This window comes from Delphinus delphis, chromosome 16 (assembly GCF_949987515.2).
Source record: "Delphinus delphis chromosome 16, mDelDel1.2, whole genome shotgun sequence".
In the NCBI taxonomy this organism is placed as follows: domain Eukaryota; kingdom Metazoa; phylum Chordata; class Mammalia; order Artiodactyla; family Delphinidae; genus Delphinus; species Delphinus delphis.
The window spans coordinates 50,492,841-50,510,990 of record NC_082698.1 but is presented as its reverse complement, the minus strand read 5'-3'; the positions used below and the strand labels follow the sequence as shown (position 1 = coordinate 50,510,990).

General features: G+C 50.5%; 1 protein-coding gene across 1 annotated transcript; it reads left to right on the top strand.

The window, feature by feature from the left end:
* The first annotated feature begins 2,021 nt into the window (after window positions 1–2,021).
* On the top strand, window positions 2,022–11,459 carry RGR (retinal G protein coupled receptor). Its single transcript, XM_060033708.1, has 7 exons — window positions 2,022–2,110; window positions 3,831–3,987; window positions 5,078–5,199; window positions 6,850–7,003; window positions 8,409–8,526; window positions 10,314–10,427; window positions 10,891–11,459. The coding sequence occupies exons 1-7, from the start codon at window positions 2,032–2,034 to the stop codon at window positions 11,020–11,022; spliced, it is 876 nt and encodes a 291-aa protein (XP_059889691.1). The 5' UTR covers window positions 2,022–2,031; the 3' UTR covers window positions 11,023–11,459.
* The last annotated feature ends 6,691 nt before the right edge of the window (window positions 11,460–18,150 follow it).

Here is an 18,150-nt window from a genome sequence, read left to right as displayed (position 1 = left end):
TGGTTACAGTAATGCAAGATGGAAATCAGGAAAGGCAGGGAACACTCTCTGGTAACTGGGTAATCAAGGAAGGCTTCCAGGAACACGTGGAAAGTCAGCTCAGCCCTGAGGGGTGGTTAGGCTTGGATAAAAGGGCCAACAAGAGGAAAGGCATGGGAAAGGAACATTTACAGGATAAAATGAGCTGCTTGACCAGGAGCCCAGGCAGTAGGAGACTGGGCTTCTGTTCCAGCTCCATCCTTGAATCACTGCATGACCTCAGGCCAATTCTTTACTGCTTTGAGCCTCAGTTTCTTTGTGTGGAACAAAAAGGATGATGGTATCTAATTTGTTCATTTGTGGTAGGAATCATCATAAGATCATTTAGCACAGTGCCTAGCCCTTACTTAGCGAGCTCTCAATAAATATTAGCTATATTACTGGTAGTGTAATAAGGAAGAACAAACCTGACTCCATATTAGATCTGTTTCTTTAACTTTGTTATTCTATTGCTTTGGCTTAGAGTTAAGAACGTTGACTATAGCCTGAAAGATACAGAATAGCCCATTCTCAAAGCTCTGACCTTTAAGAGTATAACACTTTGCCATTCATAAAGAGATAAAGAGTTGCAGAGAGAGAATAACATTTGTCTTGTTGAAGGTTTACAAGAACATCGTGGCCTGACATAGGTGGACAGCTGCAAGAACAAAGGATCTGATACCAAGAAGTCTGCAACCACCAGCCATGCCCCTCCCTCACCTTGCCTTTAAAAATGCTTTGCTGAAACCCTTCGGGGAGTTTGCGTTTTTGGGGGCACGAGCCACTCCTTCTCCTTGCATGGCCTGCAATAAACCTTTCTCTGCTTCAAACTGATGTTTACGTTTGTTTAGCCTCACTGCATCGGGCACATGAGCTTGTGTTCAGTAATGGTAGCACTCTGAGCCTTGGTCTCTTTACCTGAAAATGAATTAAGTTGTTCTGAATTAGTGTTTCTTTTTTTTTTTCCTTATCTTTTTTTCTTTCTTATTTTTTTTAGCTGCGCTGTGCAGCTGGTCGGATCTTAGTTCCCCGACCAGGGATTGAACCTAGGTCTTGGCAGTGAAAGCGAAGAATCCTAACCACTGGACCCCCAGAGAATTCCCAGGAATAGTGTTTCTTGATGTAACTGTCACTATAAGCCAGTGTGTAACTTGTAGCAGTCCCTCATTTATAGAAGGCACCACTCTTAGTGGGTCATGGGCCACTTACAAGAAGACAGAAGCCCCTCTGTCCCAATCCAGTGCCTTGGGAGATGCTTGTGGTTGCATAACTTAAGTGCTCTATGGGAGACAGGAAATGCAGCCCCAAAGGCTCTATCCAACATGTATTCTTCTGACCAAGACTCACACAGGCCAGGGGCAAAGATGCTTACTTTGCAAAAGAGGCAACTGAGATGACCCGAGTGGTCCCGCCCCAGGGACATAGCTAGTTAATGGTTAATGCAGAACCAGAACCAGTCTCTAGTCCCAGTTGGAGCTCTTTCTATGACAGCAAATGACTTCCCAACCAGCATTCTTTCCCCATCGCTTGTGAGAACACACACATGAGCAGGTGGACACACACACATACGTGCACACACATGCACACAGGTGCTAGGCTTGTCAGCACCTGAAAACATGGAAGGGCCTGGCTCCTGACCCGCTCTCAGGCTCAGCTGCAGCTCATATCCCCACTTCTGCCCCCATCCCTCCCTGCGTTATGCAACTCTCTTCTAATTTAGCTTTCAGCCATACACCATTTGGATTCCAGGTCCTTAATCCGATGGAGCCGAAATGAATGAGGCAGGACTCTGTGCTGGCTTCACAAAGGCGGCACTGTCTAACTGGTGAATGGGTTCCTTCTGCCCGAGCCAAGAGGACGATTTGGAGGGGCCAGGGAAGGCAGCAAAAAGGAGCTCAATGTCTAGCATAATAACCTGCATGTGCCAGCACGTGGAATGGCCCTTTATAACAGAGGCACCTGGGCTGGGGGAGCCAGAGAAGAGCTGGATCAGCGGGGAGAAAGGCAGAGAGAATGGCAGAGTCCGGGACCCTGCCCACCGGCTTCGGCGAGCTGGAGGTCCTGGCAGTGGGAACGGTGCTGCTGGTGGAAGGTGAGCCAGGCAGGAGCCGGGGTGGAGCAGGAACTCGGCTGGGTCCCAGAACCCAGACCGCAGCTGCAAAGCTGGCAAGGAGAGGTCCCCAAACCCTACTCCTCTGTGCCCAGACCCATGGGGTCTTCCGATGGCTGCACCTGCGGGATGCAGCACGCAGGCTGGGAAGCCAAGAGAGAGAAGCTGGTCAGGCTCAGGGAGGGAGGAACTTTGAGAAGGGGACGTCTGCGCAGGGCATGACCAAGAACCAGGGCTTTTCATGTCTCTGCAGCCAAGAGAAAGTTGAATCCGCTCCCTGGAAGTCCTGCTAAGAATCTCATATAAGATCAGGCCCCTGGTAGGCTCTGGAGGCAGACAGCTCTGACACTTGCTGTTTGTGTCACTGAAACCAAGACACTTGAGCTCTCTGGCCCTTGGTGCCCTGACGTGCCAAGTGGGTGGCGGTAAAGGTTAGATGGGATCAGGGCATAAAGTGCTGGCCTAGATAGACACCCAGGGTTTTCAGTTCATTCATTCCCTTCCTCTCCAGCCCCACATTACTTGCACCATCTCCATTCCCTTGGCCCTAAGGTCTCCTGCTCTAGGGGTGACCTGGGTCCATGAGGTACCAGGTTCAATCCAGAGCCCCTAAGATGCTCACTGAGGCCAGAGCTGGGCCGGCAGGTGCTGGAGTTGGGCCACAGCCCAAGACTAGGTTGATGGAGGCTGCAGTCCTTGTTCAAAGCAGGTCCAGAGAAATAATCAACACATTCTCTCACCCAACAAGAACTGACAGTGGAGAGGGAGCCGCAGCCACCAGGCTGGTCCCAGAGACCCTGGATGTCATCGTCCGGTGGCCGAAGCCCCTTTTCCTCTCCACTGGGAACCCTACAGTCTAGCATCTCTCTAGGTCTTCAAACATGCCTTGAAAGTTTACAGCTTGATGGTTTTGCACGTGCTGTTCCCTCTTTTTAGAATGCTCTTCCACTCCTTGTTCTCCTAGTGGACGCTCACAGTTTGAATGCAGGATTCTTCCCCATTCCTCTTTAGACGGGAGAAGCCCAGGTGCAGGGAGCATAAGGGGCGGCAAATGAGTGATAAAACTGAAGTTCAAGGTCAAGTCTGTCTACCACTGGAGACCACTCCCTTCAAGCTCACCTCACTGCCTGGTGTCCTGGGAAGCTCCCAGTTCTACGTTGCCACCCCTTAGCCAGTGCTCTCCCTGACGTTGTTCCAGAGCCCTTGGAGAAGGCATTCTGGAATTGGAAAAACCTGATTTCCAGTCCCAGCTCCGCCACTTCCTAGCTGCATACTTAGGGCAAGCTGGCCAGCATCTCTGAGCCTCGGCCTCTCTGCAGTAAGTGGGGAGGACAGTGTCCAGGTGAAGACTGACTGGGAGGGAGGACCCAAGTAAAGTGCGCAACACCCTGCCGGGCACGTAATAAGGGCTCAGTGGCTGCCCATGACTGTAATTGTTCCGGCACACACCGTGCTGCACTTTAGCGGACTTCTTCCTTGTCTGTCTTCCCATCAGACCGTGCGTTGGTAGAGGGCAGGGTGTACAGCTCGTGGCTTTCGGTACCTGAGGGCCAGCCCGCTGTGTAGGGGCTTGGTGAGCTGTACTGAGATGGATGCTGAGGGTTTCGGGGAGGCTGCTGAGGCCCCAGCCACCCCATGGCCCCTCATTCTGAGCCCAGGAGGGCCTCTGCAGCCCCGGTGCCAGCTCTCCCCTTCCTTTCAGCTCTCTCCGGCCTCAGCCTCAATAGCCTGACCATCCTCTGTTTCTGCAAGAACCCGGAGCTGCGGACTCCCAGCCACCTGCTGGTGCTGAGCTTGGCGCTGTCGGACAGTGGGATTAGCCTGAATGCCCTCATGGCAGCCACGTCCAGCCTCCTCCGGTACCTGCCCCCTCCGCAGTCCCTGGGCTCTGGGGCCCGACCTCTGGGCACTGGGCAGCAAGCCAGAGACATTCTGCCTACCTGTAGAAGACGATAGGGGAGAGGGTGGGCAGACTGAACTAGGTTAAATCCGAATTCCAGACTATCCCTGTAGAACCCCAGCCGATTTCTGGAACGCAGGAGTTGCTCGGACCTGACCATCAGAGCTGGCTGACTGCGGGGATTAAGAGCATGGGCTCGGCAACCAAGCTGCCTAGGTTGGAATCCTGACTTCATTATTTCTATCTCTCGGCTTCTCCTGTAAATTGCATATTATTACCTAACCCATATGGTTGTTGGAAGTATTGACTTATTATTTGTAAATAACGTAAAACAATGCTTGGCACCTAGGAAGCCATAAATAAGTGTTTGTGAAAGCAAACAGGATTTTGACACGTGTCTAAGACCTTATGTGCAAACCAGGGTCTTCCAAAGTGGCCTCAGAAGGTGTTTACTGGATTGTTTTCTTAAGCAGACGGAACATTCCTGTGAAAGCTAGAGCCCCACCCCCACCCCACCGCTGCCCTCCTATGAACACTCAGAGCTGACCAGTCTGTAGGGTCTGAATCAGTGAGGATTCCTTGCCTTGTTCTCCTCCTACCGCTTCCCAGGGCTGGGGAGGGACAACTGAAGCTTCCACCTTGCTTGGCCCATGAGGCTGGGAGTTGGGAGGCCTGGGATCTACCCTCTGTCTTTGTCTTCATCTGCTGTGTGACATTGGCTCAGTACCTTTTCCCCTCTGAGCCTCAGGCACAAGCTCTCCTCCCAACCAGGTTGTTCCATTTCCTGTGATGCAGGCATCTGATCACCAGGGAGACCCTTCGGTCCAACAGAGGTGCCGTGAAGGACCCTGAGCCTGGAGAGTCGGCATCAGGCTCCACCCCTTCACCGCAGCGGCTCCATCTCTAAGGCCCCAGTTTCCTCATAGGAAAAACAGATACTAAAGCCCTTTTCTAAGGAGCTAAAAGTGCCTTCCAAGCTGCTGCTGAGCAGGTGAGGGAGGAAGACAGGGACGGGGGGAGGGATCACTGGTGCCCCGTGTCTCCCACAGGCGCTGGCCCTATGGCTCAGAAGGATGCCAGGTTCACGGCTTCCAGGGCTTTGCAACCGTGTTGGCCAGCATCTGCAGCAGTGCAGCCATCGCCTGGGGGCGCTATCACCACTACTGCACCCGTATGTCTTCGGGTTCCCACAGTGGAGGGACATCCACCTACTGAGGGTGATCAGGGAGAAGGTCTGCTCAGTGTTTCCCAGTTCAGGGAACTGTGGGTGGGTGTAGGTGACCCTGAGCGTGGGGTGTGGGCACTCAGGAAAGGAGGGGTGGGGAGAGTGCAGGAGAGGTGTTGAGGCACATGCTGGGAAGGCTGCCTGTGCCCCCACTACAGCCTCAGGCAAGTCAGAGGTCCTCTGTGAACTTAGTCTCCTCCTCTGCAGGATGATTTTTATAACCTACCTCACAGTTTTATTTTGAAAATCAAATGAGATCCTGGATACAGAAAATACCCTTGAAAACAGGCACTGTTGGGAGGCAGAGAGGAGGCGTGTGTGTGTGTGTATGTGTGTGTGTGTGTGTGTGTGTGTGTGTGTGTGTAAAACTGGGCATGTGCCTTCACACCCCACACTTCCATGGAGCCTCTGTCATGCGAAGGCTTCATGAAAATCAGTCTAGCTCCAGATTTTTCAAGCTGTATTGTCAAATTCCATCTTCATAATTATCCATATCAGTGTACCACCTGCTGTGTTATTTTTTTTCTTAAAAGTGACCCGTTTTAAAAAATTTAAACACCTGCTTTAGTCTCATTCCAAAAAATATCTGTGAAATCACAACTTTAGTGTCCTTATAATTATAATACACATTAAAGTAAAAAAACACGTTCACCCATAGACCATTTAGAATAACACTCACCACAGAGATACATAAACATGTATCTGGGGGGCCGTGGCTCAGTTACCACTCACAGCAAACCCCCAGCTTGCAGACTGGGAAGCAGAGGCTCAGAGAAGTTGAGTAGCTTGCCCCGAGTCACACAGGTATAGGGGCAGAGCTGGGATTGGGCATGGCCTGGATGCCTCCAGAGGGAGTCTCTCCCTTTGTCTCCTGGGCTCTGAGTCCTGGAGCTGTGGATTTGCTTGGCACAGAGGCTACTCTGGGGTCCATAGCTAGCATGACCTCAAGACCTGAGCACTTCCCCTTTGGAATCGCAGATCTGCCCTGGCCACAGACACACATGGCCCCCTGTCCTCCACAAATTCACATGCCTCTGTCCAGGCCAAAAAAAAAAAAAAAGCCTTTGTTCTTATCCTAACTCCTATCTGAGCCCCTCCCACCCCATCTGACCTTGGAGCGCCTCTCCCACCACTTCTACCCCATCCCTGTCCCCAAAGCTCCCTCAGACCATCATGCATGCGTGCACACACACACACACATGCACTCCCACATGTGCACACGTGAATGCACACCTTCTCTCGGCCTTAATATAGAGCAGTTAATCCCTGTCACATGGGCCTCTGGATCAAAGCCCTTCCCGTGCTGGAGGGCACAGGCGAGCAGCACGAAAACAGGGAAGAGGGAAGGGGGGTTGTGTTATAATAAAAATTATCTCTTTTATTCTTCATAACAATCTTCTGAAGCAGGGAGTATCATTCCCACTTTGTGAAGGAGAAAACTGAGGCTCAGAGAAACTCTTAATTGCCCAAGGCACTACGCTATTAAGCATTGGAGCCAGCAGTTAGGGACATTCTGCATGACCATAGAGTCCATTATTTTTCACTCTGCCAAGCTATCTCCTCTTCTCAACCACCCTCCTCCTGTGTCCCATGCAGGCAGCCGACTGGATTGGAACACGGCCGTCTCCTTGGTTTTCTTTGTGTGGCTGTCTTCTGCCTTCTGGGCAACACTGCCCCTCCTGGGCTGGGGACACTATGACCGTGAGCCGCTGGGGACATGCTGCACCCTGGACTATTCCAGGAGGGACAGGTGAGGTGAGGGGAGCGGCTTCGAGGCTCCTTTCCATGGGAGTCTTGGCTTTGAGTCTATAGGACAGCAGTGTCAGCTGAAAATCCAAATGGGGACATGTCAGCTTTTGCCAGACAATCTCAACTCCCTAGTCATGATACCCACTAAGGAAAGCCCATTCCAAAGACTGGCCAAGTGATGGGAATGTTATGCAAACTGGGGTACAGATTTGGGCCACAGAAGGGGTCCTATCTGGGGAGCTATTGGCCTGTGTTGGTTATAACATTCACTGAGCTCCAGGACCCCTTTTCCACCTTCAGTACAGTCAGATGTCCCAGCTCTGACTTACCAACTTCTACAGGGAGTCATATCCTTGGTTCGATAGCGTCAAAGAATGTTAAGGTCTTTGCATTGGAAGGGACCTCCTTGGCATAGAGTTCAGTTCTCGGAATTCCTTGAGCGTCTGCTGTGAGCCAAGCCCTGGAGAGACAAGAATAAATGCATGATGGAGCCTACCTCTGTGGGCCACACGTCTAGTATACTGCCAGGTCGACCTGGCTCTGGGGAGTCCGGAGCTCCCTCTAGGGGCTGCCTTGGGGAGGGACCACATGGGCTTCAGCCCCCCTCTTGCTTCCACTAGAGCCACATTGCATTCATCTGCTTTACATGTTTATTCATGTTTACTCATAAAGCACCTGCATTGATGACCCGTTTCCCTGGTCAAACCCACTGGAGAACCCTGGGTCTTGTCTAATGCCCTTCAGGGCATTCCCTGCAGGTATTTCCGGAGCTGGTGTCCAGTCCTTCTGGCAGCCCTCCTTCCCACTCCTCCTTAGTGGACAGCACCCAGGTGACATGGGCTCCCCTTCATGAAATGGCAGCCTACCTCCCTGTAACTCCCACCTGCTTCTGGGCAGCTCTCTTGCCTCCCCGTGACCACTACCTTGGACCCCAGGCTCTTCTCTGGTCCCTTCAATGATTTCTTCAGTGATACAACGTCCAGTCTCATCCACAGGGTCCTTCCAAATCCCTATGTCAAGAACACTCCTTGGATGAGCCTTTCTCCTGGTCCACTGACATCTCCATTTGGGAAACACATTTCCCAAACTAAAGTGTCCCATTCTCTATGCTTGGGGCACATACAGAGAGCAGGGCTGAGCACATGAACCACCCAACAGCAAGTTAAAGGAGGACTATCCTTCATTCCAGCTCCCTGGCTCCTAAAGGCAGGTTCCAGGAGGACCTAGTAGCTCTCTGGTTCCGAGGGGAGTTCAGCTGGGACTTGGGAGCACCCACACCCTGAAAACGCATCTGATGGGAGCAGTTCCGTGCACCTGACTGTCTAGAGCAAAGTCTGGTGGGCTTTCTAGGGTAGCTGATCGTCTCTGAGAGGCAATCCTGACTCCTCCATCCCCTCTGTCTGCAGAAACTTCACCAGCTTCCTCTTCACCATGGCCTTTTTCAACTTCCTCCTGCCCCTCTTCATCACAGTCATATCCTATCGGCTCATGGAGCAGAAACTCAGGAAGACTGGCCGTCCTCCGGTAAGGATCAACACCTAGAGCAGGAGAAATCTCTCTGTCCCTCTCAGGGACACCAGGGAACATGAATGATGCGACAACAACCAGGGGTTCTCTGTGTTTTCAACGATCAGGAAAGAAATCCAGCTTTCGTACATTGAGCATATGCGGTGTTAGGGCAGAAACATACCTTCCCCATTGCTGGGGATCACCAAGACCTGGGAGGAAGTATCAGAACTGCTCAGACTTACCCAGACCCCGTAACTCTGAGAGCCAGGGTGCCCTACCGGACACCATCCTTGCTGTTACACTTGCTCCTTCCCAAGAATGTGAGGGTTGGCACAAAATTACATGCATTTTAAATGCTACTTATAAATTGCTTCAAGATGTTTCATTGAATCACAGGCACAGGCTGTTACCCACAACATAAAACCACACCTGAAAGCACATTTGTCCAAGAAAAACAATACATCAAAATAAGCCCTCCTGGTCATTTCTCAATTTCTGCATTAATATTCTCTTGCCACGATTTTCCTTTAACTTTATCAACTGAACAGTCTCTAGCAGATGAGTCATAAGAAGTACCAAAAACTCAGAAACAAAACAAACCAAAAAACCCAGGTACTAATGTTACTTTATGTGCATTATATCATTTCATTTTTGCACCCACTCCCCGAGGAAGGAAGGTTTTACTGTCCCTAGGTCACAGATTAGAAATTTGAGGCTGAAAGGGGTTATTAGCTAAACAACTCAAAAGCCATGCAATTAGTAATAGCAGAGTTGGATCAAACCCAGGTCTGGGACTCCACCACTCAAGTGGGCAATCGTAGTGCATAAAAGAAACACTCTGCCACAGTCTGCCACATTTTTTTTTTCTTTGAATTGGAAAAGCACTGTACAAATCGATTTTAGCTGTGGACCCAGGTTCCCCTGGTCACAGAAGGAGGGCGAGGGCTGTGCCGGTGCTTTCCCGCTCATCACCGCCTCCACGGTTGTCCTCCTCGCTCTGCCCTCCCCTAGCCCTGCCTGGGTGCTCAAAGTCGCCACATTTTATTGGAGGTTCAATCGACCAGGAGACAAGGCTGCCACACGGATTTTTCCGTGTTGACTTTAAACCATCCGTTTCAGTAACATCAGCAGAGGTCGCCACGCGTTGTCCCAGGGACCACGCCTGCGAGCTTAAGTCACCTTCTTTGTTAAAAGGCGACATGGTCAATAAGAAAATAGGCACTGATTTTTAGCGTCAGGATTTTAACCTCTGAATGTATGTGGGGAGCTGGAATTTAGCAAGTTCCACCCTGAAATTAGAGCGCAAGTCGTGCGCCCTCCTGTGGCCACAGGTGGTACCACATCACCTGCGATTCTATCTCACACGGCGGAAAGCGGCCCCTTTGAACCCAGGACTGGTTGACCTGCAAGTTGGCTGCAGCTACTGATGGCCAGCTGGTTCTGGGGCTGAGTTGTGAGGGTAGCGCAGCTTGAGGACCCTTACGCACACATTCACACTCACAGAGCCCCTGGTTTCTCAGAACACAGACCAGGAAGGAAGCTCATTATCCACACCAGTCCCGGCAAGTCAGGCATTATCAGGCCACTTTACAGACAAGGCAGTTGAGGTCAAGTAAGCTTGAACGAGAGGCCTAGGGTCAGGCATCTTAAACAGAAGAGAGATTCATCTGGTCCCAGGTTCCCCCACAGGCTCAGCATCTTCCCACAGCCCTGCCGAGTGCCGACCTGGTTCCTGGACCTCACGGGGCTGCCGACCGCCTAGAGCAAGTCGATGCCTCCCTCCTTTACCCATGTCTCCCCAGGTGAACACCGTTCTGCCAGCCAGGACGCTGCTGTTCGGCTGGGGCCCCTACGCTCTCCTATATCTGTACGCAGCCGTTGCGGATGTGACCTCCATCTCCCCCAAGCTGCAAATGGTACAGACACCGCCAGTACCCAAAGCTCTCCCCATTTTTGTGCTTCTGTTTCACCCCATCTCTCTTTCTGGCTTTATGGCCTCCAAGATAAGCTCTCTCTTTCTCTTTTCCTTTGAACATTCATAACTCACTGGGTATTAGCTTGTCCCCTGGTGACGCAGGGCCGCTGCTCGACATGGCCTAGGCTTATGTGAGATGACAGGGACAGCCAGCCAGATGGTGACACGTACCCTCTGGGACCAGGGGCTGAGATTGGTGCCCAGAGGATTGTGATTCCATGCATCAACCACCGACGTATGTCATAGTCAGAGAAGGCTTAGAGGTTGCAGAATCAAGATAAGGACAGATGCTTGGCGGCTGGGGGGATGTCGGGGCGAGCATGGGGGACTGCGGTCACCAGTTGGGACCAGAGAGAGGAGCAGAGGCTCTGAAACTTCTCTCCTGGACTTTTCTGTCACAACAGGTGCCCGCTCTCATTGCCAAGGCTGTGCCCACGGTCAACGCCATCAACTATGCTCTGGGCAGTGAGATGGTGCACAGGGGAATCTGGCAGTGCCTCTCGCCGCAGAAAAGAGAGCGGGACCGAGAGCAGTGAGCCTCTCCAGGGCGCTGCTCAGACCCAGGCCCACCCTGGCCACCCTGGACTGAGCCCCTCGCAGGAGGCTGCCCGGGAGTCCTGTCCAGCACCCTCAGGAGCCCCGATGGGCCTGTTGAGCCTGGCCCGAGGCTGGACACCGGGAATTCAGAGAGAAACCAAGCTGCGTGGAAGGAGCCGGGACTTTGGAGCCAGACAGACCTGAGTGTTGGTCATAGCGGTCCCCACGGAGGCTGAGAGATCTTGGGAAAGTCATGCTCTCTGAATTCAGCTTCCTGACCCATAACATAAGGATGTTAATATGCACCTCAGGTCTGTCGTGAGACTTGAACATGATAGTGTGTCCTCACCACGCACGCAGAAGCTGCTGCTTATTAGAACAGCTGTTAGGACTCAGAAACTTGCATAGAAAGGGGTGAAAGCCCCAGGTTTGTTTGTGGGAGCTCAACCCAGGCTGCCAGCGTTCAAATACCACTTATTAAATCGTGATCTTTGCAAATGACTTACTCTTTCTGGGCATTTGTTTCCCAACTTGTGAGGTGTGACGACAGTAATGGTGACTTAACTGTGCAGAAAGGCCCAGAATGTTACCAGGCACATGCGAATTGCTCACTGAGAGTAGCCGCCAGCACCCACCAGTCAAGACAGCTAGCTGTACGTTGCTTAGTTGCCGACATTTAAAAACTCGGGACAATGTATTTAGAACTCCAGACATCTGAAGATGAGGCCCCACCAGCCCCAGGGGAGGCTCCATGGTGACAGTCTGAGATGCGGGGTGGCTCTGCCCTTTGCCCAGGGCACGTGCTCTGCCATCAGTTACAGCTTGTGTGTTTCCCTGCGGAGCCCGCGGGCATCTGAGTTTGAGACATTAACGCTGGGGTCCCCATCCCTGGATGTCCCTCTGCTCCTCCCACAGAGCCAGCGCTTCAGGGACGAGGCACAGCAGGTGCACGGGCCTGGGCGAGACCCATGGCCCTAGAGGGAAATGGAGATGGGTGGAGGGTGACTGAGGGCTCTTCAGAAGGTCTGATGTTGGAGGGACAGCTGCCCCAGGCACCGCGGAGGCAGCAGACTGAAAGCCAATCCCGTGGAGCTGAGGGGAGGAGGGGCCACATCGGGGGTGGGCGCGGGTGGCCAGGAGAACAGCATCTGGGGTCCCTGCAGACCAGGACCTGCCTCTTGGTTTTGCAGATGCAGAAAATCAGGCCACAGAAACATCTAACTCCCAAGAAGTCTGCTCAAAGCAGAGGCCGTTTCAGTCAGTTTGCAAAACCTTGTGGGGTGGGGAGGGGAACGCAACCTTCACACAGCACTGTTTCCTAGACCACGCCCTGTGCCAGGCACTGTGGAGGTCGAGATGCCACTCGGGCTCACTCCAGCGTCCACACAGGGTCCTTGTCTTCAGCCCTGGAGTGGGGATGGGGTGGGGAAACCTGGGACCTGAGCCGGGCTCACACACCGACGGAGTGGGTCACCAGGAAAGCGATGGATTCTGCGGCCCAGAGATACTGACTCTGCCTCCACAGCCCGTGGACCTTTAAATGGTCTTTATTGGGGACCCGCCCTTTATGTCCCCATTAGAAACACTAAATCCTTAAGGAGGGTTGAGGAAACACATTGAGAAGAGGGGAGATGAGCCCAAGACTCCAATAGGGAAGGGCTGGAAGGTTAGACGAGGCTGAAGACACCCAGCAAGAGTGGCCCATGTCCCCAAACAGATCGAGCCCCCGCTGGTGCTCAGAGAGGAAGGGAGGAAGACAGGTTGGCCGGATGTGGCCAAGGACAGCGTCAGCTTGAGCCCTGTATCCCCAAGTCTGTCTGGAGAGGGGAAGGTGGGCTTGGGGCATCTCCACCCTGGCTGGGTCGGCAGGAGATGGGAGGGGCTGACAGCACCCGGTGGGGAACGACCAGAGCCCCACCTGAAGCTGTTTGTTCAGAAGCCCCAAGTCCACCCACTCATACCCCTGCATCTCACTCAGGTAATGGGTTTAGGGAGACTCATCAAGGTGTCACTTCTGCAGAACCGCGGGATTGTATAAAGCTCAATTTAAAAGGCACAAAATTTGCTTCCTAAGAGTGCCTACATTCTAAGATCCATTGATTTCAGAGTTTATTTAAGCTCTTATTAAAAAGAAATATAAGTACAGTAGAATACTATCCCCCATCCCTCCCCCCCATCTTCTCGCTGGGAAGGATGACTCTGCCTATTGACAAATGGACTTGAATTAAGGTTACAAATAAAGTAGCAAGTTGTCTCTGAGGTAAAGGAATGTACAATCCCTGGTCTCCTCCCCAAGATCCCCACTGGGACAATTTTCCTGGGAAGAGGAGGGACTGTGTGCCTGATTGATTAGAAAAAAAGGAAACATAAATTAATTATGGCCTAAACTACATCTATATTTTCTATTAAAAGTAAAAGGATTTTACAAATTTTCTACATTCAATAGCAAAGTAGTAGACCTAATTTATTTATATCTTTCCCCTTGCCATGAAATTGAAAGGAATTCTGCTGTTTTCCCTGTTACAGACACACTTAATTCAATTTGTTGAAATACAGGCTCATTCTCCCTCCAACAAAACTGTCTCCTGGATTATTTTTCCCATCTCAGTAATATCATTACTATTTGTCCTGTCATATAAGCTAAATGAAGAGAGAAGAAAGCGGGGAAATGCAACAGCGTGCTAGGCCGAAGTCCTTACCTGGAAGATAAGGATGACGCAGTGCCTAGTTTCTACCACAGGGTGGCAGTGCTAACTCAATGATAAATTAATTCAACCTGGGTCTCCAGTCCCGGAGGTGTCTTTTGAAGAGCCTGGCGGTTCCTCACAAGGCTACTGGGGTGAATTATAGATTCCTGCAGGATCCTGGACAAGCATTCTTTTCTGCTCTTGCTACAGAAACCTGATGTCTAGTTGTTTTCCACTCCAAATAATGACGTGATTCCACATCTCTCCTTGAAGGGCACACAGAATTGCACACCCACTGTCTGGAGGACTCCCAGAGGGCCCTATACAGCTCCCTTTTTCCTGCCTACAGAACAGTCATTGAAAGTTCTGCCAGATGTAAACCTCCAAAGTCTTCCCATGCATAGGATCTGGTTAGGACGTCTGGTCTGGCTTCTGCCTCTGTCTAATCATGAGAAGTTGGGGCAGTCCCTGAATTTTTCTGACTTGGATTATTCATCTGGAAAGTGGAGGTGAGAGCACCTTATGCTGATATTACATGTGGGAACACACAGTAAACTATGGGATGTGGGACATAAGGGCATTGCAAGGACCGTACCCAGAGAAGCAGCCCGAGCCTCAGCAGAGGTGCAGTAAATGGCTTTTGGTTATGGTAACATTTCTAAGGTAACAAGTCCTGGAAAAGCCCTGGGTGAAGGCCAAAATCACAATCCCTAAATCTTCCTGTCCTCTTGGTTGAGGTAACTTGCTTCTCCACTCTTAAGCTGCTCCCTGGCCCTGACTCCACACATCCCTGCAGCTGCTGCTACAATGGCCTCCACTGTCTCCCTGCAAGGCCTGCTCTGCCCAGCTGCCCTTCCTTTCGCAGCTGTCAAAACACATGCAAGTCCTTTGCCATCTAGGTGAGAGGCAGCGTGGCAGCTTGGAAAGCACTTAGGTGTGGTTATTGGAAAGACCTGGCATGAATCCAGGATTGGCCTTTTATTCAGTGTGTGACCAAGTTTGAGCAAGTTTCTTATCTCTGATTTTGTTCTGCTCCCACCAAAATGGCCTCATTGGGGTGGCATATTTTAAAGCACATAGTGCGTAGTGGGTGTTCAATAAATATTAGAGTCCCACCTTATCGACTATTCCTTGCTATCCCCTGATTTTTACTATTACTCAAGAAAGGGGTGTACAGGAAAATTATGATGATTGAGTGACAATTATATGCAACATGTGTCACATCTACAACCTCGTTTAATTCCCCACAACATCCTCAAAAACATATTCTCAAACTTGTCTGCACCTTTGAAGCATCTTGGGGCCTGGCCATTCAAAGTGGTCCCTGGACCAGAAGCGTCTGAGTGCTTGTTAGATAGGTAGATTCCCAGGCCCCAACCCCAGACCTCCCGAATCCAAATGTGCTTTTTAAATGACCCCCAGGTCATCTGTATGCATCGTAAAGCTTGAAAAGCACAGCGGAGATTTACAGACTGTAAAGTCTGGGTCCCTCCCACAGAGACTCTGATGTAATTGGTCTGAAGGGCTGGCGGGGCTTGAGGCTTTTAAAAGCTCCCAGATGATTCTATTGTGCAGCCAGGATTAAGAACCATTGACTAGGGGTGGGGGTTATGGACGCTCATTCTGTGAAGAGTGATTTAGCTGAGATTTACTCTGAGTCATCTCTGAGGCTATTATTTGCTGTTTTATATGAATATATTATATATCTATATCCACACACACATATGCATACACATTTCTCTCTAGAAGTCTATTTCTTTTTTTTTTTTAATTTTATTTATTTATTTATTTTTGGCTGCATTGGGTCTTCATTGCTATGCACAGGCTTTCTCTAGTTGGGGCGAGCAGGGGCTATTCTTTGTTGCAGTGTGCGTGGGCTTCTCACTGCAGTGGCTTCTCTTGTTGTGGAGCATGGGCTCTACGTGTGTGGGCTTCAGTAGTTGTGGCATGTGGGCTCAGTAGTTGTGGCTCACAGGCTTAGTTGCTCCGCGGCATGTGGGATCCTCCCGGACCAGGGCTCGAACCCGTGTTCCCTGCATTGGCAGGAGGATTCTTAACCACTGCACCACCAGGGAAGCCCTAGAAGTCTATTTCTTAGTTACTCACCCCCATCTAGTCCTATGGCTTGCTCTCATCTTTCTCTTACTAATTCCCCAAATCCCAAAGATCATGGACCCAGCAGTAGAGTTTCAGCCTAAGGCTTTTTGTTTTATCACCATGATATCATTTACAAGAGAACAGGGTCAGGTCTTGTAACTGATGGAGAGACAAAGGCATAAAGAGGTTAAACATACTCCTTAAGGCCATACAGTACGTGGGGAAACATGACTCCTGACTCTCAGCCCAGATTTTTGGGTATCAGTGCTGGCCATTCAGATGCAGGAGGTAGAGAACCGGGCTTCTCAAGCCATCAAGTGCACACGAATCATTGTTAAGTGCACGTTCTGATTCAGTAAGTCTCAGGTGGGGCTGAGATTCTGCATTTCTAACAAGCTCCCAAGTGAAGCCAAGGCGGCCGAAGCTGTAGTGTGTTTGGCCAGGGCATCACACTATGATCCCTGGTCCCCGTTGCACGGCTCTCCCTTCCCAGCAGCTGACCGGGGTGTTCGTTCAGTCTCCCTCACCTGCCAGATGTTTCAGACCAAAGATTCAAGGTGTGTCATCAGGTTGTGGAGATCGGCTGACCTCCATGCCATGACTCAGCCTACCACTGGGTGGCGCTCTGGGAACACCTCCCTACAGGATTTCATATTGCTCAGCTGCTCTTGGGTGTTCGTGAAACAAATATTTATTTGGCCTAATTTTATCAGGACACCGTTTAAACAAGACAGTCAAGGTCCTCACTTGCAGTTTACAGTCTAAGACAATAAATAAGTGTATAAAATAGATCATTATGAACTGTGCTGTGCAAGGAGATAAATAAGGGCTAAGATGGGAAGTGACTGGCAGTGGTGGTCAGGGAAGACGGCTCTGAGGTGGTGTCCAGTGAGCACTTGGAAACATGGGCAGGAGCTAAAGGGAGTTGCCCTGGGCGGGGCAACATCACATGGCATCCTCTAGGTGTGGGACAGAGTCACAAACTCCCAGCCTTAGCACAGTCTCTCTTGACAGCCCAGGAATTAGCATGAGGAAAGGAGTGCTCTAGGATTCTGTTGAGAAGTTTAGGGCCTGTGATTCTCCGAAATAAATAAAGCCATGAGCATCAGTATTCTGCTACTACGGGAATAAATGGAGGACCTTAGTGAACATGTGGATTGGGAAAAATTAGAATTAAAAACATTTTTCAAGTCTTTTATTTCTGTGATCCTTAGAACAAACGAAAGAGGAAAGCAGGAAGGGGCTTTGGAGTCCCATTTTTTGATGAAAAACTGAGATTCACACAGGTTAACTGATGACACCAGAGCCTGCATTTGAACCCCTTCCCCTTGATTCTAAATTAAGCCTCCAAACCCTGCAGATCCAAATACCTATGGCCAGATAAACTATTCTTGGAAAATACGTACATGATTCAAGACAGCACGTGCTCGAATGTTTTTTCAGGTGCTTTGGGAGGTGACTTAACAGGGTGGCAGCAGGTAAGGTGGAAAGAAACCCTGGGCTCCCAGTCAGCACAGCACCCACCTTGGAGTTCCAGCTTTGCTGCTCCCTTCCTGTCTGACTTTGGGTGGGTCACTAAATTTTTCTGGTCTGTATTTTCATCTAATAAGGGGTTTGGATTATATCAGTTGTTTTCAAAGTTTAAAAAAAATGGAAGTTTTTGTTTGTTTGTTTCAGAAAAGCCACACCAGGATGTAAATAAATTAGAGGGATCCCAGCCTAACTTGTCCCCAGTCCTCTTCTCCAAGAACCATCATCCTGGAAGGTCTGATGACCTCTCTGCTTTGCTTTCTAGGAGTCTGTGGGTTGCTTGCCTTTCTAGGTAAGTCCTGGGGTTTCCTACCTGCCCCCAGCTTTAAAGCCTCCAGTGCCCCAGGAAAGCTGTCTCAGAGTCCCTGTCTTCACACCTCGCAGCCCCACAAGGCAGCAGGTGCCCTCTGTTCATAGCTCTGTCAGGGCATGAGCCCCATGGATGGAGCATCTTGGTTGTTCTGCCTGCCTGGGTTTCAAAGAAGACCTTTGTGGAAGCTCAGGCATCAGAGAGCTAAAGACGCTATTATCCATCTGTCGCTGTTGGCAGGTGCATTTGCCAAACCTTTGCCTAATTTAAACAGGAAGTGATTAAAGGGCTCCCTGGAGTTAGGAAAGGCAGGAAGAATAAACACTCGTAATTATGAGCAACAATGCCTGACACCTTGCTTTGTGTCAACCCATCTAATCCTCTGAACCATACTAGGATCACAGTATTATGATACTAAGTACTATTTCCCACATTGCATATATGTGAAAACTGAGGCTCTAAATGATTATAAAAACTGCCTTAGGATGCTATTAATAAGTGAC

Excerpts from the sequence above, each read along its gene's own strand:
- RGR (XM_060033708.1), top strand. The coding sequence starts at position 2,032 with ATGGCAGAGTCCGGGACCCTGCCCACCGGCTTCGGCGAGCTGGAGGTC. Across the intron at positions 5,200-6,849 it reads CTATCACCACTACTGCACCC|GCAGCCGACTGGATTGGAAC; the intron begins GTATGTCTTCGG and ends TGTCCCATGCAG. Across the intron at positions 8,527-10,313 it reads GGAAGACTGGCCGTCCTCCG|GTGAACACCGTTCTGCCAGC; the intron begins GTAAGGATCAAC and ends ATGTCTCCCCAG.